General features: G+C 44.5%; 1 protein-coding gene across 5 annotated transcripts; it reads right to left on the bottom strand.

The window, feature by feature from the left end:
• Positions 1-511: 511 nt before the first annotated feature.
• Positions 512-25,480, bottom strand: TBC1D7 (TBC1 domain family member 7). 5 transcript variants are annotated; one of them, XR_009492474.1, is made up of 9 exons: positions 25,215-25,480; positions 23,551-23,707; positions 22,213-22,293; positions 16,229-16,416; positions 12,396-12,533; positions 4,891-5,036; positions 3,558-3,687; positions 1,639-1,745; positions 512-1,376 (listed from the first exon to the last, which is right to left on the bottom strand). XR_009492474.1 is itself a non-coding variant. In XM_059880383.1 (8 exons), exons 2-8 carry the CDS (start codon positions 23,660-23,662, stop codon positions 1,698-1,700), a joined length of 843 nt encoding a protein of 280 aa, XP_059736366.1. In that variant the 5' UTR covers positions 23,663-23,707; positions 25,215-25,480; the 3' UTR covers positions 512-1,697.
• Between the last annotated feature and the right edge of the window lie 1,373 nt (positions 25,481-26,853).

Here is a 26,853-nt window from a genome sequence, read left to right as displayed (position 1 = left end):
CATTTTCAAAATACTGAGCCCTCAGTAATATAAAATTCTGATATTAAAAGGAAGTTGGATCCTCACCGACTCTGTGCCCCTCTAGTCGGCCTTAAACTCTGCTGTTTCCAGAGGGAGCCGTTTTGCTTTCTAATAAGGAAAACTCTTGATAATCCGATTGACTCAACAAAACAAACCCCACAGCCCAAAACGACACCCTATATAGCAGGCAAGGCTTTACCAAACAGGGTTACAGAATATACTTACAGAGCATTTAATTTTGACCCCTTAGCAGTAGGGCCGTTGTCTTCCCTTTCCACTTGTTGAGACCCCCACCAGAATTTTCAGAGGAACCCCAGCCCCTGGAGCCCCCTCCTCCCCGGGAGCCCCAGGCACCCTCTTCCCTGCCGCCCCCCTGCTCTGCAGGGCCTGCACCCCCTTCTCCCAGCGCGGCAGCGGGAGGTGGCAGGAGCACTTACCTTGACCACCCTCCTGTGGGGAGACCGCTCCTCCTCCTTTCTGGAGCCAGGACTCACTGATATCACTCGACTTTATTAATAATCTTTATTCTACCGAAAAGTTGTACAAACTTATATGGTTCGTAATGGTACGTGGCTCATGAACAAGACGGAAGTGAAGTGTCTATGACTTTTCCGTGGGTTTCACTCAGGCCCCACATTCACTCACTGGGCAGCAGACGACGGTGGCAGGAACTCCTTCTCATGCACTTTTGCTCACGTCCCCTACTGGAGTCAAAGTTCTTCAGGGGCAGAGGCGATCGCTGGATAAATGTAAAGTATTAGCTGTAAGCAGAGTTTGCTTTAAGAAGTTTTCTTATGAGTGTTTTTAGAAAATTAAATACTCTTGAGACTCACAGACTTATAAAACGAACTTACGGTTGCCAGGGGAATAAGGATGGAGGAAGGGACAGGTATGGCATTTGGGATGGACATGCACACACTGCTATATGTGAACTGGATGACCAACAAGGACCTAGTGTAGAGCACAGGGAACTCTGCTCAGCGTTACACGGCAGCCTGGATGGGAGAGAGGCTGCGGGGAGTCGATACACGTGTAAGTATGGCTGAGGCCCTTTGCTGTTCACCTGAAACAGTCACAACGTAATATTAACTGGCTATACCCCAACACTAAATAAAAAGTTCAAAAGAAAAGAAATTAAATACTCTTGGCTATGTTACTGTCACAAGCACCACCCGGTTTCAACAACTCTGGTGCACTCTGAACACGTCAGGCAGGGACTCAACTCTCAGAGTGACGGCTCCGTAGTTTCATCATCTCCTCCTTGTGGGGTGGAGAACCCAGCTCACCACTCGGGCTCCTGCAGGTCTGGCAGCTGAGTGAGTCAGTCTCAAAGGGCCCCGTCTCAAAGCCTGCAACTGTCCAACCAACAAGTTACCATCAGGGGACACCGTGGCTGTGGGGGAGGCGTTAAGCTATTAACTGGAGCCTGCCCTTTCCACCGCGCCTGTGGGGGTGGCAGAGTCCTCTCTGACGCCCACCCAGCTATATACCGGAACCCTCCCCTTTCCACCGTGCCCGCGGGGGTGGCAGAGTCCTCTCTGACGCTCACCCAGCTATATACCAGAACCTGCCCTTTCCACCGTGCCTGCGGGGGTGGCAGAGTCCTCTGACACCCACCCTGCATCTAATGACCCATCAGGAAAAAGCATGGTTTCAGCAAAGCATCAAGTCCTCTCTCAGCAGGTAAATGTAGACACATTTATGTTCAGTAATATTTCTTCCAACTGGCACAAAGAGGAAAAAAAACATAGTAAGGCCTTTATTTAAACCAATCTAGCAAAAGTATCAGAAAGTGGATTTAGATTTCAAAAGATTTAGAAAGTCAGCTTAGATTTCGACAGGTACTGCATCAGCAACAAAAGTCATCAACAAAAGGAAGTTGTTCTTTGTTCCAGAAATGGACCTTAGAAAGCAACTAGCTTGGTGCTAATTAAAGCGCGGCAGGGCAGGCCTGGTTACACACAGCTCACTGACGCACCCACCCACCCTGACTCAAGTGCTTTACAAGCTGGGAGCTATTTCCAACAACCCTTTTAAACTACTATCCAGAACAAGAAGGTCCTATTGCATAGCACTATCTTCAATATTGTGTGATAAATCATAAAGGAAAAGATTCCGAGAAAGGATACATATGTATATACAACCGAACCACTGCTACACAGCAGAAACGAGCACAACATTGTAAACTGACTACACCTCCATAAACGTTTTTCTAAATGCTATTCAGAGTTGAGCCCTGTACTTCTGTGTAACCAGAAGATGCCGTTCCACAACACAGTGACTCCACAGTGACATTATCTTAAGCAATTTTACTGGAAAAGCAATTACACTTCGAGCACCAAAGCAAGAACCCCATTATCAATTCAGTAGGTCATGTCCCAAGGGGGAAGAAAAGGCGCTGAGCAGGCCTGGCTGCTGTCCACAACGTCGGGAAGTTCAGGCAGAGTGGACCGGGGTCCCGCAGTGTTTGTGCCATAAGTCGATGGCCTTGCTCACGATCGCGTCCGAGCTGTCCTGGGGGATCTGTGAACAAGCAGACCAGGCTCTGAAAGGCATGATTCTGACTTCAGCCTCTCTCTCATTCACTGTGGCATAAAACTCGTGTCCACTGGAGTTTTCGCTGCTTTTCAGAAAGCGATCACATAGGCGGCTGCTGCCAGATGTGCCATGTGGCACCCGCAGCCACAGTGAGGAGTGCGGTGTCACCCATCTGGGTTCGGATCCTGCCCTGCCCACTCCCTGTGGAGCCCTGGGCAGGCTACCTAAGCTCCCCGGGTTCAGATCCCCAGATCTGAGATGGGGCAAATGATAGCCCCACTTCACAGGGCTCTTTACAGGGTTACAGGAGGCAATTCACAAAAAAGTATTTAGCAGGGCCCCTGGCAGTGCGTGCCACTATTCATTACAACCAAGAGGGCGCTTTGATCGAACACACACTCACTGAGCACTTGTCTACCAGGCCGCTGCTCAACTGTTAACACGGACTCATTAAAACAGATTTGGGGTCCAGTGAAATTCAGTCAAGCCTAAGTCTATTTTGACCTCTTCTTGCCTGGTTAAGGGTATTCCAAGATACAAAGATAGGGAAAAACAGATTCATTCAGACCTTTTTCAACATGCTCAAGTTTACACTTCAGCACATTAACAAATTCAGCTGGGACTCCACCAGATATAGGAACAGAAATGAAAGGGCTTACGAGCAAAATCCACAAAAACGTTCCTTTTCCACTAACAGGGATCGCTCGCCCTAAAGTGACAGATCTCACCTCCTCGTTTCCCGACGGCCTCCTAGTGGCCACTGTGGTCCCAGGTACACACACTCACGGAGACAGACCTGCTGCTCAGACCAGTGACCCCCAAAGGATGTGGACTATAATCCACAGACCAAGCTGAAACTTATACTGGGGAAAATCATTTCTTATAATGTAAAAATATACTATATTGTCTCTGAAATAATTTAATGCCATAGAAAAATCTGGCTTGTAAACTGAACTCCTTTCTAGATTCAAAGTTCAAGTGAAGCAAAGCACACTTACGTTTTCCAGAAACTTCGTTATCTTCTCTGCACTGTTCAGCGCCATTACTTTTATTTTAAAGGTTAAAAGAATTTCCACAGCTACAAAAACTAGTATCTTACAGGATCCACTTACAACTTTATCCCAAATCCTATGAAAGAAAGATGTAATCAAATTACAAGTCTGAAGTTGATGTTTACACCTAAACAGCTCAAGTTTCAAAATTAAATCAAATTACATTTTCTTTTAGGTACCATCATCCCTCAGTATCCCCAGGGAAGTGGTTCATGGGCTCACTTGCTGTGCATACCAAGATCCGAGGAGGCTCAAGTCCCTCATATAAAGTGAGGTGGTGCAGTCAGCCCCCTGCATCCACAGATTACATAACCAAGGATTTGACCAGCCACAAGTGTAAACACAGCCCAGGATCTGGGATCGGCCAACTCCAGAGATGTGCAACTGTGGAGACAGATGGCTGACTGCATAAGCTTCAGAGAAGAGCTAATGAGGACATTGTCCTCCAGGAAGACATCCTCCAATTAATATCTCAAAATTGACATTTTAGGGCAGGAAATTCCTAAAAACCAAAGCTTCAAGTTTACTAACATTCTGTAATGCTAAGATAACCATTACAGACTAAGGAACAAGAACAAAAAGGGGAATGAAATATGAAATTCAGTTTCATTTTCCAGTAAATTCCATAATTAAGGAGCTATTAAATATACTCTAGATTAAACATACCCTAAAATCATTGTTCTGATAACTTCAATAGCTCTTACAGTCAGTATCATTCTCAATATGCTTACTAAGCACTGTCCTGTAATACTCTGTGTATGGCCTTTTTCCTCAAGTGTTAAGTCCTGGAGGGAGCAGGACGGGACTCCAAAATACCCGTAACACGTCTGAAATTGATGAAGAGCTGAGTCTGAGTCTCCAGTCTAGCCTTCAGCTAGTTTAATGATGTCATAAGAGGTCTAAGAAATAAACGTTTTTCTCCAGGATCTGCTCCATTTCTGGAAAAGTCCACATCCATATATACTCCTGGAGACTACTTCAGATGTGAATATTCAACAGCATCTAACACACTGAGGGCCTTCAATTTCTCTAACCGTATATCCTAACATTTTTTATATTTATTTTAATACTCAATATTTCTAACACTTCTAATTGTATATATAATAAGCAGAATCACCAGTCGCTATGTCAGCTCCTGGAGAAGTTAGCATCAAATGACTACATGGTTCTAAAGCAAATTTATATTCTGAGATGATCACGTTAAAAAAAAAACAAACAACAACAAAAACAGGATTTTTCTGACTCTGTGCATTCAATCATATTTGAAAGAAACACTTGCCTCTGTAAGCTGGACTCAGGCAAGCACCCGGCAAAGCACTTCTTGAACCACAGCTCGTAGGGAAGTGTGGACACTGCACAGCAGGCCTTCAGGTGACTCAGCAGTCGGCTATCTTCCAGATTCAGGTATTGTTCAAAAGCCTTTGGCTAATGATTGAAGGGGAAGAGATTACTCACTTCCTGTGACTTACTGTTACCATATCTTACAGGCTATGACGAAAAAGTATACGTGCTGCAAGCAAGAAGTGTAGGAAACAAAGCTTCAGACTCATTCAAGCCACTGGTGATGCTGCCGTCTCCCAGGTCAGCACTAACCAGAGTAACCAACTATCCAGGACGGAACAGTTTTTCTGGGGCAGTCTCTGGCTAAATGGAACAGTTAAGTCATGCTGGTTAGTCCTAATTGCGCTAAGCAGATCCAACAACCTAAGACAAAAGTCCAGAGCAAAATTCAGTTGATATGGGGAGCCAAGAAAGGTCCATGTGCTGGCTACTCCAGGGCAGGAGATTATAGGTTCACAGAAAGAAGCAGGCTAAGATCAAAGACACAGGGTGGGACTAGGTGCAGAGAGGGAACTAGGGAAAGAGGAGGTGAACAGGGCCCAGCAGTCACCGGTCATACCGCCGCTGACCCCGTGGGGCACACTGCACTTGGCAGGGAGGGTCAGACAACACGAGCGTCCGGAGGAGGAGCGCTGTCCCCAACAAGATGTGCACGAGAACTCCAGGCAGACAGGAAGAACACAGGGGAACAAAGCTCCGGGGCCCCATTTGGAGGCCTCTCCCATGGAAGGTTCCACAGCAGCCAACACCGGAAGGCTGGGAGCTACCAGAGCTGGCTCCCAGGCGGGACTGCTGTACTTCCAGGGTCCTCTGGCAAAGCATGGACCCTACAGGTCAAACCCTCAAGCCTGCACTCTCCATCCAGAAGGACACAACCAGATCAATGTAGCACCCATGCAAACGCAAATATTTTGTTGTTTTTAACTAAATATTGGGTTGGCCAAAAAGCTCGTTCAGGCTTACGGAAAAACCCAAACTTTTCAGCCAACCTAATATCTGCACCTCTACTTCCACCAAAGAGGCAATTCATGACCCTTACAACGTCCACTGCAGCCAGACACTGTGCTCCATACAGGAAAGGGAGTAAAAGGTAAAGACAGCGTCCCTGCCTTCAAGGAGCTTCTAACCTGCTTGGGACAGACCTGCAAAGGGCTGACGACAACACGCTGCAATAGAGTTACAACGGGAATGAGCACGAGACGCTGGGTACATCCAGGCAGAAATCTTAACCCAGAACCAATTTCCCAGGAGAGCTGACGATTGAGCTGGCCCACGATGAGCAGGGACATGACTTGGCTGGGCAAAAAGGACCACAGAGTAATATCTGATCCTGCCTAAAGGGTCAACAGCCCTACATAAAGGAGCTTCTAAAAAAGAAAAAAGCCAAAAACTCTACAAGAGAAAATGCAAATGGCTCTAACCCATACAAAAAGATGCTCAAGCTGGCTAGAACAAAACAAATGCAACCTAACACTGTCCTGAGGCATCTCTTCTCACCTATCAGGCTGGCAAGAACACATCAGGTCAGCGAGGCTACAGGGAAACAGGTGCGCAGCTGTCGGTCACAAGGATGCAAAAGTGCGGTATGAGTGCTACAGAGGGGAATCTGAAAAGACCTACTAAGTGACGTGTTACTTAGTAACATGTGATCTCGTCAATTCGTTTCTAGAGAGTCTATCCCCAAGTACACTAAAGGATACATGCACAAAGCTTTTCACCTGTAACACCGCATAACAGCAGAAGACTGGAAACAGCTCCAACAGCCAACACTAAAGGAAGGGCTGAAGAAACTAGGATGGAGTGGTATGCAGCCATGAACAGGAATAAGGAAGGTCTCTATACACTGCTCATGGCATAAGAAACCCCAGCATGTATCAGGTTAAAAAAAAAAGCAGGGTGAAGAGAAATGTGTATCAGATGCTAGAGCTAAATCTAACAGGGTGAGTATAAATACATATCCATGTGTGCTTTTTTCTTTTAGTGGAAGATGACATTTACATGAAATTTTGAGGACACAGTAAATGGTAGATGTGATATTATTTTTGTGTGTACGCTAAGTTGCTTCAGTTGTGTCTGACTCCTTGTGACCCCATGGACTGTAGCCCACCAGGGTCCTCTGTCCACGGGATTTTCCAGGCAAGAATACTGGAGTGGGTTGCCATGCCCTCCCTCTAGGGGATCTTCCCGGCCCAGGGACTGAATTCATGTTTCTCACGTATTGGCAGGCGGGTTCTTTACCACTAGCGCCACCTGGGAAGCAGACGATTTTATACTTTACTGTAAAACATTTAGGTTATTTCCAGTATTTCCATGACCTTCAGTTCTTACTTTAAGAAAATAAAGTGGCCTTCCCTGGTTGCTCAGTGGTAAAGAATTCACTTGCTAATGTGGGGGACACGGTTCAATCCCTGGTCTGGAAAGATTCCACATGCCGCGGGGCAGCTAAGCCCAAGCACCACGACGACTGAGCCGGCGTGCTGCGACTACTGAAGTCCACGCACCCTAGAGCCTGTGCTCCGCAACCAGAGAAGCTGCCACAATGGGGAGCCTGCACAGCGCAGCGGAGAGCGGGCCGTGCTTACTGTGGCTCGTGAAAGCTGCGTGCAGGAACAAGACCCGGCGCAGCCATAATGAATAGATCTTTTAAAAAAAAGACAAGAAAGCACACCTCAACAAAAGGCAAAATCTGACAAAAGAGATTTAACTGAGGAATTTATACTCAACTTAGAAAGAGGCTGCTAATACTGTTAAGAGAAAAAAAAAATAAACCCTCTCTTTAGGACAGCTTTTAAAAATTGTGTCAATGGCAAGGAAAAAAAAAAAAACGCTTTAATGACTGAACACAGTTAAGACTGAGATGGCTTAAAGACAATCTGATCTGAAGAGAGATTAACAGAGGCTTCCCACGTCACACCACTGAAGCTGGCCTCCACTTTCGTTGACAATCAGGGGCCTCATCAAAAAGACCTTCCAGAAGCTTGATGGAGAGAAAAGCTCTCCTCTCCTATAAATCAAAACACTACAACATAAAGGCGTCATCGCCAGAAATATTCTTTGGATGTCAAAAGTCTATCACTGTGCAGCACATGCACATTTCCCTAGGATTATGAAACAACATATGCTTTGCGATAACAAACTTGGTAAAAACCACAAAAATCTGAAAAGATGACAGACAAGATTACAAAAACTAACAAAAAGCTGGGCAGAAGAGATCTATACAAGCGCAACAAAAATTTTCAGCTAGATTTAACAAGGTTTAACTAAATAATTTTTTTTTAAAAACCCGACTTTAAGCATTTAAGTTGGGACTTCCATGATAGTCCAGCAGCTAAGACTGCACTTCCAATGCAGGGGGCCAGGGTTCAATCCCTGGTCAGGGAACTAGAATCACACATGTCACAACGCCTGGCACAGCCAAACAATTTTTTAAAAAAGAAATGAAAGAAAATTTATGTGTAGAAACAATGCAATAACATTAACAAACTAAGGAGAAAAAGGATATAACCACCTAAATAAGGACAGGAAAAAAAAAATGGTATGAAAATATCTCCTAAAAAGTTCTAAAAGACCCCATAACCCCACAACTAAAGACCCTGCACAGCCAAATAAATAAATTTTTAAAGAATATTACAAGTTTTTTTAAGTCACTTGATGGCTACATGAAATAGCAACACAAAGGAAATGTAGCTTTTCTTACATTAATATGTTCTGAACTTTTGAAAAGAACTTTTGCAACTATTAAAAACTATGTCCTAGACACAATAATGTACCTGGGAAAAATCCTTTTTTGATCATGATAAAATTAAGGTTTAGGGGACATAAGGACACTGAGTATCTTGCTGGTTCTAAAATTCTTTTGTTTACACATTATTGATTGGAGATATCACCAATACATCTTTTCTTACGCAAACATTATTGACCTATGACATATCAATACGTTTTTAGAGAGTGATACAGAACTGTGGTGTTGGGGAAGACTCTTGAGAGTCCCGTGGACTGCAAGGAGATCAAACCAGTCAGTCCTAAAGGAAATCTACCCTGAATATTCATCAGAACATCCAATACTTTGCTCACCTGATGTGAAGAGTCAACTCACTGGAAAAGACCCTGATGCTGGGAAAGATTGAGGGCAGGAGGAGAAGGGGACGAAAGAGGAGGAGATGGTTGGATGGCATCACTGACTCAATGGACATGAGTTTAAGCAAACTCTGGGAGATGGTGAAGGACAGGGAAGCCTGGAGTGCTGCAGTTCACGGGGTCGCAGAGAGTCAGGCACGACTGAGCAACTGACCTGATTAACATCACTGCGCGAAGCTGTTAGAGCTTAACCAGAGCAGGGAGGCGGAAGGGGGCAGTGGGGCGCTTGCTGGCTGAAGCTGCGTTACAGTTCACCACAAAGGGAACGGAGTCATGTCTGCATCTCATACCAGTCACAAAGATTCAGGCCCTCACCAGCTAAAGGACTAAAATTTAAAATGTTTAAAAATTTTTAAAAGCTAGAAGCTTTCTAAAACAAAAATCTTGGAGTTAGAAACACCTTTCTAACTAAGATACAAAAGAAAAAAAAGAAATACTGATAAGACCAATAGTATCACCTTCACATCTTTATACAACAGCAAGAAATCTTTTCAGAGAAAATATTTAACTTACATAAACATTCAGTATATAGCAATAATTCTTACCCAAAGAGGAAAGATGCAAACAAAATAGAAAGGTAGACAAACATGACCAATAAACGTATCTCCAGAGCTGCTCAGCGTCACTCAAAATTGAAGGCAATGGAAATTAAAACGGGCTACCATTTCAGTATCAGGTCAGCAAAATTTTAAGAGATTGATCCTATTATTGGCAATGGGGTGGAAAACAGGAAATCTCAAACTGGTGGGGGAAGCAAAATTGGTCCAACTTCTGGGTGAGTAACCTGGTAGCTAACACATTGAAATATGTCTGTTGCATTAGAGCATTTAACATGTAGGTAACCCACCCTAGAGAAGCGCGCGCACACACACACACACACACGGGAACATGTCACATACATGGAGAGGGCTGTCATCATGGAACCATTGCACTAAATTAGGGCAAATTCTTAACAAGAAAGACTATGAGAACTTTTTCAGTTCAGTTCAGTCGCTCAGTTGTGTCCGACTCTTTGCCACCCCATGAGAATTTTTTAAGTGGTTCTAAATGAGTGATTCTCAACCCTAGCCTCATTTCAGAATCACTGAGTTTTAAAATATTAGAATTCTGAGGCCCCACCCTGGGAGACTCTGATTTCACTGCTCTGGTCATTGTTGAGAACTCTCAGGTGGTACTAACGGGAAGTCAGGGTCGAAAACCACCCACGTGTAGTGACGTGGAAAAACTTCACCACATGAAGTTTTAAACAGAATCATAGGGCCGTATGAACAGTATAATACATTAAAAATTTATATATGTAAAAATATGTATAAGACATACACACACACACACACATGTGCACGGGTATGCACTCACACCCCCATCCACTCTGATGCACATAAAATGATTTAGACAAGGGACTTCTGGATGGTTCAGTGGCTAAGAACCCACTCACCAAGGCAGGGGACACAGGTTCAACCCTGGTCCTTGGAGATTCCACACGCCACAGAGCAACCGAGCTCATGACAAAACCGCTGAGCCAGTACTCCAGGGCCCAAGCGCCACAACCGCGGAAGCCCGTGCTCCGCAAGAGAAGCCACCACAATGAGACGTCCCAGCCCCACAACTAGAGAGGAGCCTCTGCTCGCCACAACTAGAGGAAGTCCAGGCACAGCACTGAAGACCAGACGAACACACACCAAGCTGGTGACAAAGCTTACACCTTAGAAAGCGGGGGACGGGGAAGCATGGGGGCAGGTCGATGACAACTGTGGATTCATTTGGATTATTTAATCCTCCCAGAATGTATCTGTTACTTGTGTTCTTAAAAATAATGAATTTTTTAAACAATCCATCACTATGCGATTGCATTCACTCCAATATTAAGAAAGGCTGATGAAACCACGGTACAAGTTTGGACCTCCTGACTGAATTAGGCAGCTAACATTCCAACCACATATGCTCCAATGCCATGCTTTATTGAGATTAAGTGAAGTTAAGTTTTAAAATCTAAGAATCGAACTTTACCTAATGGACACACATAAAAAGCACTCCTGTTCAGGGCTCAGGGAAGCTGAGGGCTGAAGGGTCTGGCCCGCTGCAGGGGTACAGCGGGGCTCCCCAGGGCGCGGCCAGCCTGTGTCCCGCACCTGACCCTGCACCCTGGACCGTGGTTACTGCTTTCAGCAGAATTTCCAAATGAGACAGTTCAATGACTTAAGAAAAAAGACTCGTTTTTATAAAAAGAGAAATGGCGGGGCGATGGGGGGGAAGCTGAGGAGAGAGAATGGCAAAGGACCCGATACGAGGATGAGTCAAGTGCTGGTTCTCCCGACTGCCCAGTCAGTGCGGCAGACCCCCGGCTGCCCAGCTCACATCCACTCCCTTCTCCTTCCTCAGGAACAGAGTCCCTGTTCCAATGTGAGACCACAGCATGCCCGGCTCAAAGCCAACCAACCACACTCCCCAGGCTCCCCTGCAGACCAGGGCAACCTGGGGACACCCTCCTCACTCCGGTCATGCAGAACGGAAGTCCGTCAAGGGGGGCAGGCTGGCCGGGCTTGGCACCTTTCCTCCTCTACCTTCCCTTCCTGCCCAGAGCACAGATGGAGGGCTGTCCCTCCAGCACCATCACGTGATCACGAGAGGACAGTTGCCCCTAGGAGCGCTGGAGCAGGAGGACGGGGACGGCCCAGCCCTGGGCTGCTTGCCCCTGGACTTCTGCTTACATGGGAGAAGACAGTAAAGCGTCTACTGTTTGGGCTTCCCGTTACATACAGCCAAACTTAAACCTTAGTACTGAGTGATAATTCCAGATCAGATAGAGAATACTATAGAGCTGGAGTGAGCCTGCAATGGCCATATCCAGCCATGACCATGCATTTATGCGTTACTATTTTGTGTGACAACAGCGTGTGTGTATATGCTCGGTCACTTACTCGTGTCTGACTCTGTGACCCCATGCACTGTATGTAGCCCTCCAGGCTTCTCTGTCCATGGGATTTTCCAGGGAAAACTACTGAAGTGGGTTGACCACCTCTTTCTCCGGGGGATCTTCCCAAGCCAGAGATTGAACCCACATCTCCTGCATCAGCAGGTGGATTCTTCACCACTGTGCCGCCTGGAAAGCTGTGTGATTGCAGCAGGCACACAGAGACCACCTGGCCCAACAAGCTGGAGATACTCACTACCTGGCCTCTTACTGCTGACCCCCGCCAGAGGGTCCACTCGTAACTGTAGTGCCACCAGGTGGTAAGGGCATTTCCTCAGGACCCCCACCACCACTGCTCAGCCCCAGCCCACAACAGCCATAACGTCACCCCTCACCAGCTGGGGCAGAGTGTCCCGGTACTTGCTGTTCAGCTGGTTCACGAAGCATCGCATGATCCAGTAACAGTCGACACTATCTTCCACCATCTCTTCCATGGCCTTTGCGATGGCAAGAAATACTTCATCTTCTGGCTCCTGAAAAATTAATAACAACTCAAGGAGGCAAGAGAGAAAAACAGAGGATTCTCTAATAAAAATGAAGCCTTACTCCCTAAATTCTGAAGGAGCCAAAATAAATCAAAGTGGGACCAAAAGCACCCAGTCCATCACTAAAAAGACAACTGAAGGGAGATGAAGAGTAACCAGGGAATCTGAGGCAGTGTTGCTTCTGAACACTCAGGCTTCAGGCTGAACATTCACAGATTTCCCAGCTTCTAACATTAAGCCCAAAGCGTCAACATAAACCTGAAGCAAAGGACGACTTTCCACCCAAAAGTATTCTCAGTGCTGGAAGAGAATTCCTTTCAAACAGATGTGATAAAACAGCACAAATAATAATTAGAGACAATTATTGTCAATACGGTAATTTGCAAAAATGACCCCAAAAGGACTAATAAGCATTTTCTTTATTCCAAAGCATTCATACAGATCTTTACATTTTTGCTCTATCTTTAAGCACTATATAAAGCTAAAACTGCCCTGAGAATCAGAATTTTAGGAATCAGAAGAATGGCATTTCTCAAGCCTTTTGTCAACACTCAGAACATGAAAGTAAACCTTCAAGTAAATTTCGAAAGAAGTCTCATAAAAACTGGAATCCACTTGAAAAATCTGTTTTCAATCACTGCTCCTTATACCAAAAGCTTTACGTTTTCATCTAGGATTTAACAGCTAAAGGATTTTAACATTGAAAAGAAAAGTTTCTTTCTACTCGTCTAAGAAGTCCCAAGTTAAATCAAACTTCCTATTTTAATAGAAGAACTGCATTTTAGGCCTCCTTTCCACTCATTAAGTTTCCACATGTCAAGAGCAGCAGAAAGGCTCCTTTCGTGGACTCCTGCCTGGCCCTGGGCTCTGTGCTCCTGAATCCAGCAGCTCAATGCTGCGCCCAGCTACTCCAAGACGCGGCTAGGAGGACCAGCGCCCTTCAGCTGAAGTCGGCTTCTATGTTCCCAGCCGTGGGTACTGCACTGCTACGCAGTCTCATTAAAAGATAAGAAAAACACAGCTGACTGGGGCTTGGAGGCCAAGGAGACACGCACCCAAAATGAATACCTGGGACAGCGTGTCTGCCCAAGGCCAATGGAAACATTTAGACCTCGAGCTAATGGATAATCTAACCTAACTTCATAGTTCGGGAACTTGTGTAGTACCATCAACTAACTGCATTTTGTTGATGAGAAATAAAATCTAAAGACGTTCAAGGGTTCCAACTATTTCCTGGGATGTTCTTTCTTGATAAACTTTATAAAAGTGAACAACCTAAGATCTGTCCATGGGACCCACAGCAATCTCAAAAAGTTAAAGAAAAAGGGACTTCCCTGGCGGTCCAGTGGCTAAGACTCCTTCTTCCAATGCAAGGGGCCCGGGTTCAATCCCTGCTCGGGGAACAAGATCCTACATGCCACAACCAAGACTCAGCATAGCCAAATAAATAAAAATAAATGTTCTAAAAAGAGAGAAAGAATAAGTCAAAGCTTCACACTGCTGTTAGCAGGTTGAAATCTACAACCACCATGAAAAAAATATAGAAGAGCATAGTTTGCAGACAAATCCCTATTCATAACAATTCACTCTGTTTTAGCCAAAAGTTAAAATGCCTATGTGAATTGCAGCCAAAACCCAAGAGCTGTAGTCATTACTTTGCCTGCCCTCCTCCACTTTCCCCTTCTCTTCCCTTTATAAACAATAAGCAATCCTAGTAACTAGAGCGAGCAGTCTGTGAAAGATCAAGCCTACAAAGGAGGCTGGAGCCTGTGAAGCTGAGGCCAAGAGGCAGTCAATGACCACAAGGCCTCTGGGGCCTGCAGGCTGGGGCCAAAGACGTGGCTGACCATGTTGGTTACAGACAGAGGAACGAGCAAAGAAATAAATACAAATAAGAGGTTTTCCATTAGCTTCGTTGTAACTGCCAGAGAAGGAAGCAGCAAGTATAGAAAGGGTGAGAGAGAGAATAAACTTGTGATTACTGGCAGTATTAGCATTAACATTAATTAACTAGCATTAATTAGCATCAACGGTTTTTAATACAGTGATAAGCGTGTGTGTGTGTATATTTCCCAGCTCTGTCTGCTGAGGGAGCCTACAAGCAATGACAGACCAAGGACAATGAGCACATCTAGCCCCTGTTCTTGGTTTCCAATGACAATTTTTAGAAATTAAAATAAAAAGATAAAAGGATGATTATTCCAGGTTTGGGGAAGAGTGTAAGATGAACCTAGAGTATCTTTTTGTTCCAGAAAGTAAGGAAGTGCTCAAAATGCTGGGAACTTGTCCAGACGAAACAGAAGTCAGCCTGAAGTGGCTCCCACTAGCCCAATCTGGGACAACTTTAACATCAAAATAGTGGCAGTAATGACTTATAGGCCACTGAATAAAAGAGAAATCTATAAATTCATACGGATAAAAGAGAAGGGAAAACTCTTCCTTATCAAAAAGCCATCTAATAAACGCAGAAGGAATGAAGGAGTCAGAAGGTCACCATTTGGCAATCAGCAGAGTGAAAACTATTTAAGGATTGATATTTACACAGCCTCAAAGTACCTCCCCGACAAGTTACTTATTAATTACAAAGAGAAAAAAAGCAACCATGCAGGAGAAGCCTCCCAGACATCGCCTTAACCCAGTGATCAAAGCAGCAAAAGCAGTATCACAACTTCTGTGGTTTTCCTTCCAAAAATTCACAACTAGACTTCAATCAGGAGGAAATAAATGAGAAACACTACTGGCCAGTACTCTTCAAAACTGTCAAGGTCATAAAAGACAGACGAAGACCAAGGGACTGATCCAGACTAAAGGCAGCTAAGAATAAGAGCAATGCAGGACCCCAGATTGGATCGTGGGCCAGAAAAAGGACACTGGTGTGAGAGTCAGCAAAATTTCCAAAACAGCTACAGATTGGTTCACGGCATTGGATGAATGTTAGCTTTCTGGTTTTGATAAATAACCAGAGTACAACTGAGACCTAACATTTGAGGATGCTAGGTGAAGGTAAATGGGAACACCACTCTTTCTTTATGTAAGTTTTCTCTACATCTAAAATGATTTTGAATTGAAGAGTTTAAACATACGGAAATTTTTTTAAAAAATCAACAAATGGTAAAACTAATGGCTGAAAGTTTGATAAGTTCTGAAGCAAAACTTGTATTGTTTATGATAAAGGGCATCATTGGGACAACTGGTCAAGTGGAAATGGAGTGAAGATTAGATGTTAGTACTGTATCAATGTCAACTTCTTGGTGTTGATGACAGAACTACGGTCACCAAGCGAAGTGTTCTCATCTTTAGCAAGCATATACTGCAAGAATCTGAAATAATGGGATGCCACATTTACATCTTCTTCTCAAATACTTTGGGGGGAAAACAGGTATACATATATAGGAAAAATGACAAAGCAAATGTGGTAAAATGTTAATGACTAGGGAACTGTGATAAAGGTTAAATGGGAATTATTGGTAGTAGTCTTGCAACTTTTCTGTAACTTTTGAAATCACTTCTTCAAAATAAAATTTTAAAAAATTAGGGAGACTGGGTCAGATTGTACAGGGCTATGCTTTTATCCTACAAAGAAGAGCCACTGAAAGGTTCAAAGGCAAAACATGACGTGATTGAAGGCTGGCCAACGGAGCAGTCGAGAGTCAAGCCAAGGGTCAAAGAAAAGCACCACTGACCAGTGGAAACGAGGGACTTCGAGGCAACTTCCCAGACTCTAAGCGGTGCATGTAGAGATAGACTTCACTCTGAGGGGTGGCATCACTGACGAAGCGGATGACTTTCAAGGCGTGAAGGACATCAGAGTACTGCTCCTTGCGATACGTCATCACCTGGACGTGCGACTCATGGTGCGGAGGCAAGATTCCTATAGAGACCCGGGGTGGGGGAGGGGAAATAAAGATAGTAAAACACAGAGGCACCGATCTGAACCCCTCCTCTATGAAAGAATCCTGTGAGATGCTGTCTACCACAATTAGAGTAGAAGTCACAAGTATTTAGTTACTATACACATTGTTTTAGAAATTTACTCTAAAATAAATTTTAACTATCAATACAATCAATATCTGGATGGCAACTGCATCGCTGATATCAATGAGAAACGAAATGACATCAATTCAGTTCAGTCACTCAGTTGAGTCTGACTCTATGCGACCCCACGGACTGCGGAATGCCAGGCTTCCCTGTCCATCACCAACTCCCAGAGCTTACTCAAACTCATGTCCATCAAGTTGGTGATGCCATTCAACCATCTCATCCTCTGTCGTCCCCTTCTCCTCCCACCTTCGATCCTTCCCAGCAACAGGGACTTTTCCAATCAGTCAGTTTTTTGCATCAGGTGGTCAAAGTATTGGTTTCAGTTTCAGCATCAGTCCTTCCAATGAATATTCAGGACTGATTTTCTTTAGGATGGACCGGTTTCATCTTCTTGCAGTTCAAAGGACTCTCAAGAGTCTTCTCCAACACCACGGTTCAAAAGCATCAATTCTTCGGCGCTCAGCTTTATAGTCCAACTCTCATATCCATACATGACCACTGGAAAAACCATAGCCTTGAGTAGACGGACCTTTGTTGACAAAGTAATGTCTCTGCTTTTTAATATGTTGTCTATGTTGGTCATAACTTTTCTTCCAAGGAGCAAGCATCTTTTAATTTCATGGCTGCAGTCACCATCTGCAGTGATTTTGGAGCCTCCAAAAATAAAGTCTCACTGTTTCCATCGTTTCCCCATCTATTTCCCATGAAGTAATAGGACCAGATGCCATGATCTTGGTTTTCTGAATGCTGAGTTTTAAGCCAACTTTTTCACTCACCTCTTTCACTTTCATCTAGAGGCTCTTTAGTTCTTCTTCACTTTCTGCCATAAGGGTGGTGTCTTCTGTATATTTGAGGTTCTTGATATTTCTCCTGGCAATCTTGATTCCAACTTGTGCTTCATCCAGCCATTTCTCATGATGTACTGTGCATATAAATTAAATAAGCAGGGTGACAATACACAGCCTTGACATACTCCTTTCCCGATTTGGAACCAGTCTGTTATTCCATGTCCAGTTCTAACTGTTCCTTCTTGATCTACATACAGATTTCTCAGGAGGCAGGGCAGGTGGTCTGGTATTCCCATCTCTTTAAGAACTGTTCACAGTTTGCTGTGATCCACACAGTCAAAGGCTTTAGCATAGTCAATAAAGCAGAAGTAGATGTTTTTCTGGAACTCTCTTGCTTTTTCGATGATCTAACGGATGTTGGCAATTTGATCTCGGTTTCTCTGCCTTTTCTAAATCCAGCTGGAACATCTGGAAGTTCTCGGTTCACATATTGTTGAAGCCTGGCCTGGAGAATTTTGAGCATTACTTTGCTAGTGTGTGAGATGAGTGCCATTGTGTGGCAGTTTGAGCATTCTTTGGGATTGGAATTAAAACTGACTTTTTCCAATCCTGTGGCAACTGCTGAGTTTTCCAATATTAAGTGCAGTACTTTCACAGCATCATCTTTCAGGATTTGAAATAGCTCAACTGGAATTCCATCACCTCCATTAGCTTTGTTTGCAGCGATGGTTCCTAAGGCCCACTTGACTTCGCATCCGAGGATGTCTGGCTCTAGGTCAGTGATCACACCATCGTGGTTATCTGGGTCATGAACATCTTTTTTGGATAGTTCTTCTGTGTGTTCTTGCCACCTCTTCTTATATCTTCTGCTTCTGTTAGGTCCATACCATTTCTGCCTTTTATTGTGCCCATGTTTGCATGAAATGACATCATAAAGCCTTTGAATAAATATGCCACATAAATTCAAGATAAATCATTATTGTAACTAGTATGGTTTAATTCAAGTTTACGATTGTCATCCTGGGGCCACCCTTAGCTCCTAGAAGCCTATCTCCAGTTTCTGTGCTTGTCTGCTAATTGTCCCCCTGCACCCACAGTTCATATGCTGAAGCCCTCATCCCCAAAGGCAGGGCCTTTAGGACATGATTAAGGTTAAATGGGGTCACAAGGTGAGGCCCTAATACATATAGGGCTGGTGTCCTTTTAGGAAAATGAAGAACACAGGAATTAGCATGCTCTCTGTCAAAAAGCAGAGACATTATTCTGCCAACAAGATCCATCTAGTCAAACCTATGGTTTTTCTAGCAGTCATGTATGGATGTGAGAGTTGGACAATAAAGAAAGCTGAGCACCGAAGAATTGATGGTTTTGAACTGTGGTGTTGGAGAAGACTCTTGAGAGTTCCTTGGACTGCAAGGAGATCCAGCCAGTCCATCCTAAAGGAGATCAGTCCTGGGTGTTCTTTGGAAGGACTGATGCTAAAGCTGAAACTCCAATACTTTGGCCACCTCATGCGAAGAGTTGACTCATTGGAAAAGACCCTGATCCTGGGAAAGACTGAAGGCAGGAGGAGAAGGGGAAGACAGAGGATGAGATGGCTGGATGGCATCACTGACTCGATGGACGTGTTTCAGTGAGCTCTGGGAGTTGGTGATGGACACGGAGGCCTGGCGTGCTGCAGTCCATGGGGTTGCAAAGAGTTGGACAGGACTGAGCGACTGAACTGAGCTGTCTCTCTCTGCCATGCAAAGACATAGCCAGAAGATGGCCACCTGCAAGCCAGGGGGTGACGCTTCACCAGGAACAAAATCAGCCAGCACCTTGGTTTTGGACTTCCCAGCCTCCACAACTGTGAGAATGTAAACTGTTGTTTAAGCCACTCAGTCTGTGGTGTTTCAAGGCAGCCCTGGCTGACAAGCCCCTTCATCTCAGAACCACCATCAACTGGTCAAATCCTTTCCTTTGCCAACAACTAAAACTTGGTCACAAAATACCCTACAAGAACAAACCTCCAATTTTCACTGATGAAAGACCTTACATTTCAATGCCATTCTATATTCATTAATACATTTAGACTTTGGGGCAAGAACAAACAAAGGCATGGAGAAAACACGGAGGAAAGAGCAGCGGAAGGGCCTTCAGTCAACGAGGACACCCAGACTCTCTGACATCTCTCCCGGCACTTGTCTCCTCCTCTGCCAGAGGCGGGAAATGGGATGGTTACACATTTCCCCAAATGTTCTCCACAGAACATGGGCCCTTGAGGTCTCCATGATAAAAAAGGGTACCAGAGTTGAACAGATTTATGAAGCGGCAACAATGAATTTAAGGCTTTAAGTTTTGCTCTAAAGAAAAACATCTTTATTTATTCTGGCTTCACTAAACCTAAAGAAACTGTTTTGCAGCACAAGCTCCAGAGTCAAAGTTCCCGGGTTTGAATCTACAGTGAACTGGCTGGGTGAACCTCAGCAACGTACTTGCTCTTCCTGTGCCTCAGTTTTTCCACCCAAAGAATGGGAAGAGTAACACCCATGTCACACAGCTGTAATGATGAATAAACAAATTAATATACATAAAACACTCACAGTACATAGCACATACTAAGCTATTGTAAGTGTTAGCTAGTATATTTGATCATGGAGCTCTCTTTGGTGCAAACAGCTACAGATCCAGTATTCTAAAGAACATTCTGGGAAACACAACTTGGATGAGCTTGGTGCCAGTTTAATGTTAGAACCAGAACTCCAACACAGCAAGGCAGCTCTAAATCTCCAGTGCATTAACCTCAGGAACAAAGAAAATGGGACATCCCTGGTGGTCCAGTGGTTAAGAATCACTTTCCAATGCAGGGAATGCGGGTTTGATCCCTGGTCGGTGAACTAAGATCCCACAAGCCACAGGGCAACTAAACCCATGCACCATAACTAAAGAATAAGGAAGACTTAACCTCTTGAGAGTCCCTTGGACTGCAAGGAGATCCAACCAGTCCATCCTAAAGGAGATCAGTCCTGAGTGTTCACTGGAAGGACTGATGTTGAAGCTGAAACTCCAATATTTTGGCCACCTGATTCAAAGAGCTGACTCACTGGAAAAGACCCTGATGCTGGGAAAGACTGAAGGCAGAAGAAGGGGACGACAGAGGATGAGATGGTTGGATGGCATCACCGACTCAATGGACATGAGTTTGAGTAAACTCTGGGAGTTGGTGATGGACAGGGAGGCCTGGCGTGCTGCAGTCCATGGGGTTGCAAAGAGTCGGACACGACGACTGAGTGACTGAACTGAACCTAATAAAGCAAGTCAGGAAAAAAGAGTTGATGAGCAGCCTGACAGGCCTTGGCGCTCAGTTGCAAAGTATTACTGTCCATCTCACATGAATCCACAGGCGTTATTTGTTAATAAGACACATTATTTCCCAGCAGAAATAAACACTACAGGCTCTGCCACCTAAAAGGCACCCTTAGAAGGCATTTATTTCGCTGGATACTGGAAACACTAAGATTTAAGAAATCCTCTGGGAAAAACTGAGATCTTTTTTTACAAATTCTCTATATTTTAACCGCACAGTGACCTATTAGAAACGTAAGTGTACAAAGACGGCCAAGATACACGACAGAAAAGGCACCGTGCAGTCAGTGGTCTCTAGCATGGCATGCATTCCCTCACGGCCTCCTCACTACATCATCAGACTTGGTTCTAAGGGTTTTTCAAGTCCTGAAAATACAGTACATCGTGGAAAGAAAACGAGGTCTATAATCCAGCCTAACTTCAAAAGGCTTCTACAAACCTGAGCTCTGCCATTTACAGGCTACAAGGCCTCAGGAAAATTATTTAGCCTCAGTCTTTTTCCCCCATTGGTAAAATTGGAATATTAATACTTGCTTCACAAGGGAATTTCAGGATTTTTTTTTTTTTTTTTTTGAAGAAAGAAAAGGAGGGTGGTAATAGATGGGTATTTTTGGTGTTAACAGGCTCAGAGATAACAGGAAAAAAAAAAGGATCCTTGGCTCAGAAGGGATGCTGCCAGTCACTTCAGGCACCTAATATACTTTTTCTTTCACAAGAAACCGAGCAAGGTTATTTTTTCCTTCTCTCTCAGCCATCCTCATTGGAAGTTATTTGTGCTTCAACAAAGTAAACACTCTCAAAGCAAACACTTCCTTTTTTGACTCTGATAGCACTCATTAGGAAGTTATACCTCTGCAGCTGGAAGTCACAGAATAACAAATCAAGAGCTCAACCCTAGGAGTTAATTAACTCAACATTCTCATTTATAGATGCAAAGAAAAAAAAAAAGAGAGAGAGGCCTACTGGTGTCTTCAAGGTGACCCAGTTGACAGTAAAGCTCAGACCAGTTCTCCTTTCTCCCAGCTCAGTGCTCTTCCCATAACTTGTTTCAGGGAAACAAGTCTGCCTCACTATCTCTTCTAACGCCCCTATATCAGGGGTCCCCAACCTCCAGGCCGTGGACCCATACCTTCTGTCAGATCAGCGGCAGCATCCGATTAGAAATAAAGTGCACAATAAAAGTAACGTACCCGAATCATCAAGAGGCCAGCCTCCTACCCCAGTCTGTGGAAAAAACTGTCTCCCATGAAACCAGTCCCTGGTGCCAAAAAGGCTGGGAACTGCTGCCCTGATGCTCTCAGAGTGACGCTCAGGGCTCTGTGCTGAAGTCACCTTCTTCCAGAGTTTCCAGAGTGAGTGGGGATTCAGGCTCTGAGGTTAGTGCCCAGTAAACATCCTAAAAAAATCATTTTTCTGACTGATAAGATACCAATGACCCCATCAATTTGACATTTTTGAAGATAAAAGTTCCCAACTCTTGGGAATCATACCGAGTAACACCTTCCAGACCAACGCACGGTACATGGATGGGAGAGGGAACCTCTGACTGAAAGTACAAAGTTTCTCGATATCTGGAGGAAGGAAAAAAAAAAAAAAAATTAGATGCTTTTCATGCTGATCGTGATATGTAAAAACGCATTTTATCTTTTAAAACTGAAATTAGAGTAAAGACATCTCTTTGGAGGAAGGTTGCTGAACAGTCAGCAAATCCAGAAAAGGCAACACTAGACTGATTTCCAGCCCAGGTGTTCCAACTAGCTATTCAAAAACAATCAGTGTTTCACAGCGGAGGAGATGTACTTTGCATACTTATTACTACATTCACCATAACCTCAGTGGTATTTACCATTTATAGAACTTACTTCATTTATGCACACCGCAAGCTTGTTGGGTAGTTATTGTTTTAAAGATCCAGAAACTGAAGCTCAGACCAGATTAAGGGACAGGACTGAGTTAACATCACTAGCAAGGAGCACAGCCAGCCTGCAAACTCCCATATTCACCAATAAACCACATTCAACCACATCTTGGACCTCAATTCCCCTACTTGTCAAGTGAGAATTGTAATACTTAAAAAGCACAGACTGAATAGTGAGGATCAAAGATCAGGTGGGAAATGGTTTTGAAACTTTAAAAACACTCTATGCATTTAAACTACTGTTTTTAACTATGGTTCAGTTTATCCTACTTTAATTAGACACATTAAAGACCTTATTATGATTGGCTTAGTAGAAATAAAAATGTTAATCCATCATGCAGTCTCAGTATTTCCATAAAAGAAAATTACGGCAAGAGTTGCTACAAATTTATCCAGAAGCTAGGATGATGCCTCTAAAAATTAAGAAAATATATGGGTCTAATAAGAGAAAAAATATTACTAACTTAAGAGGCCTTTCAAAAAGGTCTGACTCCGACTAAGTATAAACTTGAAAAGTCCTTGGCTCCTCCCAAAATATACCATTCTCCTATCATTCTATCACTAAAATACATATACATATATATATATATACATACAGCTGGTAACATACCTTTGGAAATTTTAACATTTTAAGTCTTTCTTAAATTTGGTACAATATTGCTTCTGTTTTTTTTTTTAAACGTTTTGGTTTTTTGGCCACAAGGCACATGGAATCCTAACCCCCCAAACTACAGATCAAACCCACAACCGCTGCATTGGAAGGCCAAATCTTAAGTGCTGGACTACCATGCAAGCCACCAGGGAAGCCAGCAAAAGGCGAGGGGCTCAAGTCCTTGGACATCTCTTTAAGTTAATACTTCAGAACATCTGGGATGACTGAGAACCAATAGGTTTAACTTATAAAACTCACCGAGACGGTCATCTTTTAGGAGAATTTCTAATGATTTCTTCTCTTCAACTCCACGAAACCCCACTTTTTCATAATATACTGAACGAAAGTTTCTCTGGGAGTCCTCAGTCATGTTTCATTCTTGGAGAGACAGAATAGGGACTAAAAAAAAGTGAGTCTAGAAACGAAAAATAAGAATTGAGAAAAATTCCGTGATTTTCGCCAACTCTTCCATGAATCTGATACACTATGATAAATGGTCTGCCCGTGTATAGGACCCAATATTAAACCTTCCTGTTTACACAACCTTAGTACCACCTCACCTATGCACCTTGGCCCAAAACCAAGATACGAAACAGAAGTCCCCCGAGCTGCTCAAATAGATGGCACAAGGTTCATACCTTAGCATTCCTACATAACTTAGGAGAGAACCTAGCACAATGGTATATTCTGCAGCCATTAAACATATTCAAAGAAAAAAGTGAAATAGGAAGACAGACAAAATGTCACACAAAGGGTACTACCAAATATACACAATTGGTTTATGTTTTAAAAATAGTATGTATTTAAAAAAATTAAACTATTCTGAAATGTTAACAGTAGTTATCTTTAGGCAGCAGGATTCCAGATGATTTTAATTTTCTTTGGCTTAGCCGTGTTTTCTAAAATGGGTGTTTTGTAAAACAATCTAAGTTATAAAAAGAGTAAAAAAAAAAAAAAAAACCTAAGTTCCTCACTCACTTTTCTTTTAAACACAATTCTATCAAATGTAGTTGTCAAAATTCAAAACCCACAACAGATTAAGCATTAAATTATAAACCAGAAGAGGGGCAGGAATGCAGCCTGGTTGACAAGTGATTCCACAGAGTTAGAGACAAAATAACTTAAAATAACTTAAAATCTGACATTAGAACTCAAAAAGTCCAGGGGTCTCCAGGTTCTTCCACAATAACCTTCAGTAGATTGGAGTTATCAAGAAATAGTCAAATCAGGTTTGTGTTTTAAGAACAGAGTGGATGTAACAGTTTCCAAAACGTGTAACACTGCACGACCCAAATGCTTAAAACACTGGTGCAAAGAATATAACCCTCAGGTTTTACGAAATTTTGAGATGTGGCCAGGGGAGCGTTGAATTGCTAGACAGCCAAGTTCTTCCTCACTGACAAGATACCCATTGAGTCGCCTGGGGCACAGTAAAAAACAGAGTTCGTTTAAATTGGGCTTCCCAGGAGGCGCTAGTGGTTATTCAAAAAAACAAAACAAACAAACCCGCCTGCCAATGCAGATGTAAGAGAGGAAGGTTCGATCCCTGGGTCGGGAAGCTCCCCTGTAGAGGGAAACAGCAACCCACTCCAGTGTTCTTGCCTGGAGAATCACCTGGCAGGCGACAGGCCACAGGGTCGCACAGAATCGGACACGGTTGAAGCAACTTGGCATGCGCGCAAGTTGAGGAAGTCTAAATGGTTCTGAGCTTTTATCAAATGAATGTTTTTTTAAGAGCAGAATTCCAAAGCATTAAAACGCTACACGAGGTGGGATTTATTTAAAAGCAGCATCCAAACAGCTGCAAGGCGATCCGGTGCCTGCCATTTAAGGACCCCCATCCTCCGACTGCAATGCAACAGCGAACGCGTCCTCCAGGAAGAAATCATTTTTAAGTTTCCTTCCCGCCCAGGAGCGCCCACCTGACAGGAGAAGAAACACACCCTAGGCCAAGTCCGCGGGTCCCACTCTCCCTAACATGCTTCACCTCTAGGAGTAGAAAACCACACCCGGGTTGAGACTTAAGAGGTCCGGGGAGGCCGCGGGACTCAAGCCCGGCACGCTGAGTGGCCGGCAGGCAAGCGGCGACCTGAGGGGGCCGGCCCCGATCGGCCCGGGTGGAGGGAGACAGACAAAACCCCCAACCCCCGCCGTCGCCGCCCGCCGGGCGTGACGTCACCTCGACGACAGGGGGCGGTGCCGAGAGCGCGCGTGCGCCGAAAACGCCGCCGCCGCTCCGGACGTGACGTTACCTCGGCGTCAGGGGGCGGTGCCGAGAGCGCGCGTGCGCCGAGAGCACAGCCGCCGCTCCTCCTAGCCTTAGGGCGGTAGACTGCGTCCTAGACCCGGGAAAGAGCAGGTGCAAGTCCGACTAATAGCTCAAGCCCCTCGCCCGCTACACCGTTCTCCGCCCCGGTACCCCCTGCTCCCCCGACTCATTTCTAGTCCGGAGAATCTGGCGTCTACCTTCCTCCCGCTGTGCCGGTCGGTGCGTGCCGAGGATGCTTCTTTCCAACCCTGCGCTGGAGGTGATCGCAGAGCCCCAGGATGGTGCTCCTTAATGGGTCTGCAGCGGCAGACCCCTGCCTTGTTGTCACCTCCTTCTTCCCTGTATCTGGAAATAAAATGACCCACCAAATGAGACGTGCAAAGCAGCTTCCTGAGAATTTGCTGTACAAGAGAGTCGTCCCCACTGCCGCTTCTCTTTTGGCAGAAACACAAAGGCAGGAGGGGAAAGGCTGATAGTGGGAAAAGGGGAAGCCTCCAGGTGTGCTCTCGTCGGAAGCTGTAGGCACGGGGGAGCTGCAAGTAGATGAGAAGCCGGGCCTCCTGTGTGATCCCCCGTTAGCCACGCCTGGCTTTCCCTAAGTAAGTAAGTGTTAGTCGCTCAGTCGTGCTCAACTCTTTGCGACCCCATGGGCTGCAGCCCACCAGGCTCCTCTGTCCATGAGATTTTCCAGGCAAGGATACTGGAGTGGATTGCCATTTCCTTCTCCAGGGGCTCTCCCCAACCCAGGGATCGAACCGGGTCTCCTGTACTGCAGGCAGATTCTTTACCGACTGGCTTTCCCTGCTTAGTACTAAATTGAAAGCAAGGATACAGATTAGGGAAGCTGTAAGTTATTAATCAAGCCCAGGTCAGTTGTTAACAGTAGTTATTGTTAAGCTTCCTGGCTTGTAAGGAAAGCTACCAGTCAGGCTGACTTCCTAGGTTTGTTGTAGTTAAGGGGCTGGTTTTTCTAGGCAGGTTGTGGGTTCCTTCTGCTTTTATATGTGGTGGACCACGGTCTGTATATTCTGGATCTCAGATAAAACACTATAAAAGTGAATTATATGAAAAATGAAGATAACAAGGTAAACTAACGCCAACGTTTTAGACTCCACAGACAAAATTACTCTTTAATATAGCTATTAAAGTTCATAAACACTTTCTCTGCTTACCTTGTCACAGTCCAGAACTGGTTTCCGGGACACCCCTGTAAGCAGCACCCGCTGAGTGGGTTTTTTAACTGTTTGGGTTTGAGAGGAACTGTTACCAAGCCACGTTTGGTTTGCTCAATA

Source organism: Bos taurus, chromosome 23, assembly GCF_002263795.3.
Source record: "Bos taurus isolate L1 Dominette 01449 registration number 42190680 breed Hereford chromosome 23, ARS-UCD2.0, whole genome shotgun sequence".
Taxonomy (NCBI): Eukaryota; Metazoa; Chordata; class Mammalia; order Artiodactyla; family Bovidae; genus Bos; species Bos taurus.
This window is presented reverse-complemented; position numbering and strand designations above follow the sequence as displayed.

Bases quoted from the DNA above. Each gene is read 5' to 3' on its own strand.
- TBC1D7 (XM_024983639.2), bottom strand. From the start codon at position 23,662: ATGACTGAGGACTCCCAGAGAAACTTTCGTTCAGTATATTATGAAAAA. The intron at 22,294-23,550 runs GTGAGTTTTATA...TCCTTCCTCCAG, and splicing joins CCTAAAAGATGACCGTCTCG to ATATCGAGAAACTTTGTACT. The intron at 5,037-12,395 runs GTGAGGGGTGAC...TTCAATCATTAG, and splicing joins GGGACACTCTGCCCCAGCTG to CCAAAGGCTTTTGAACAATA.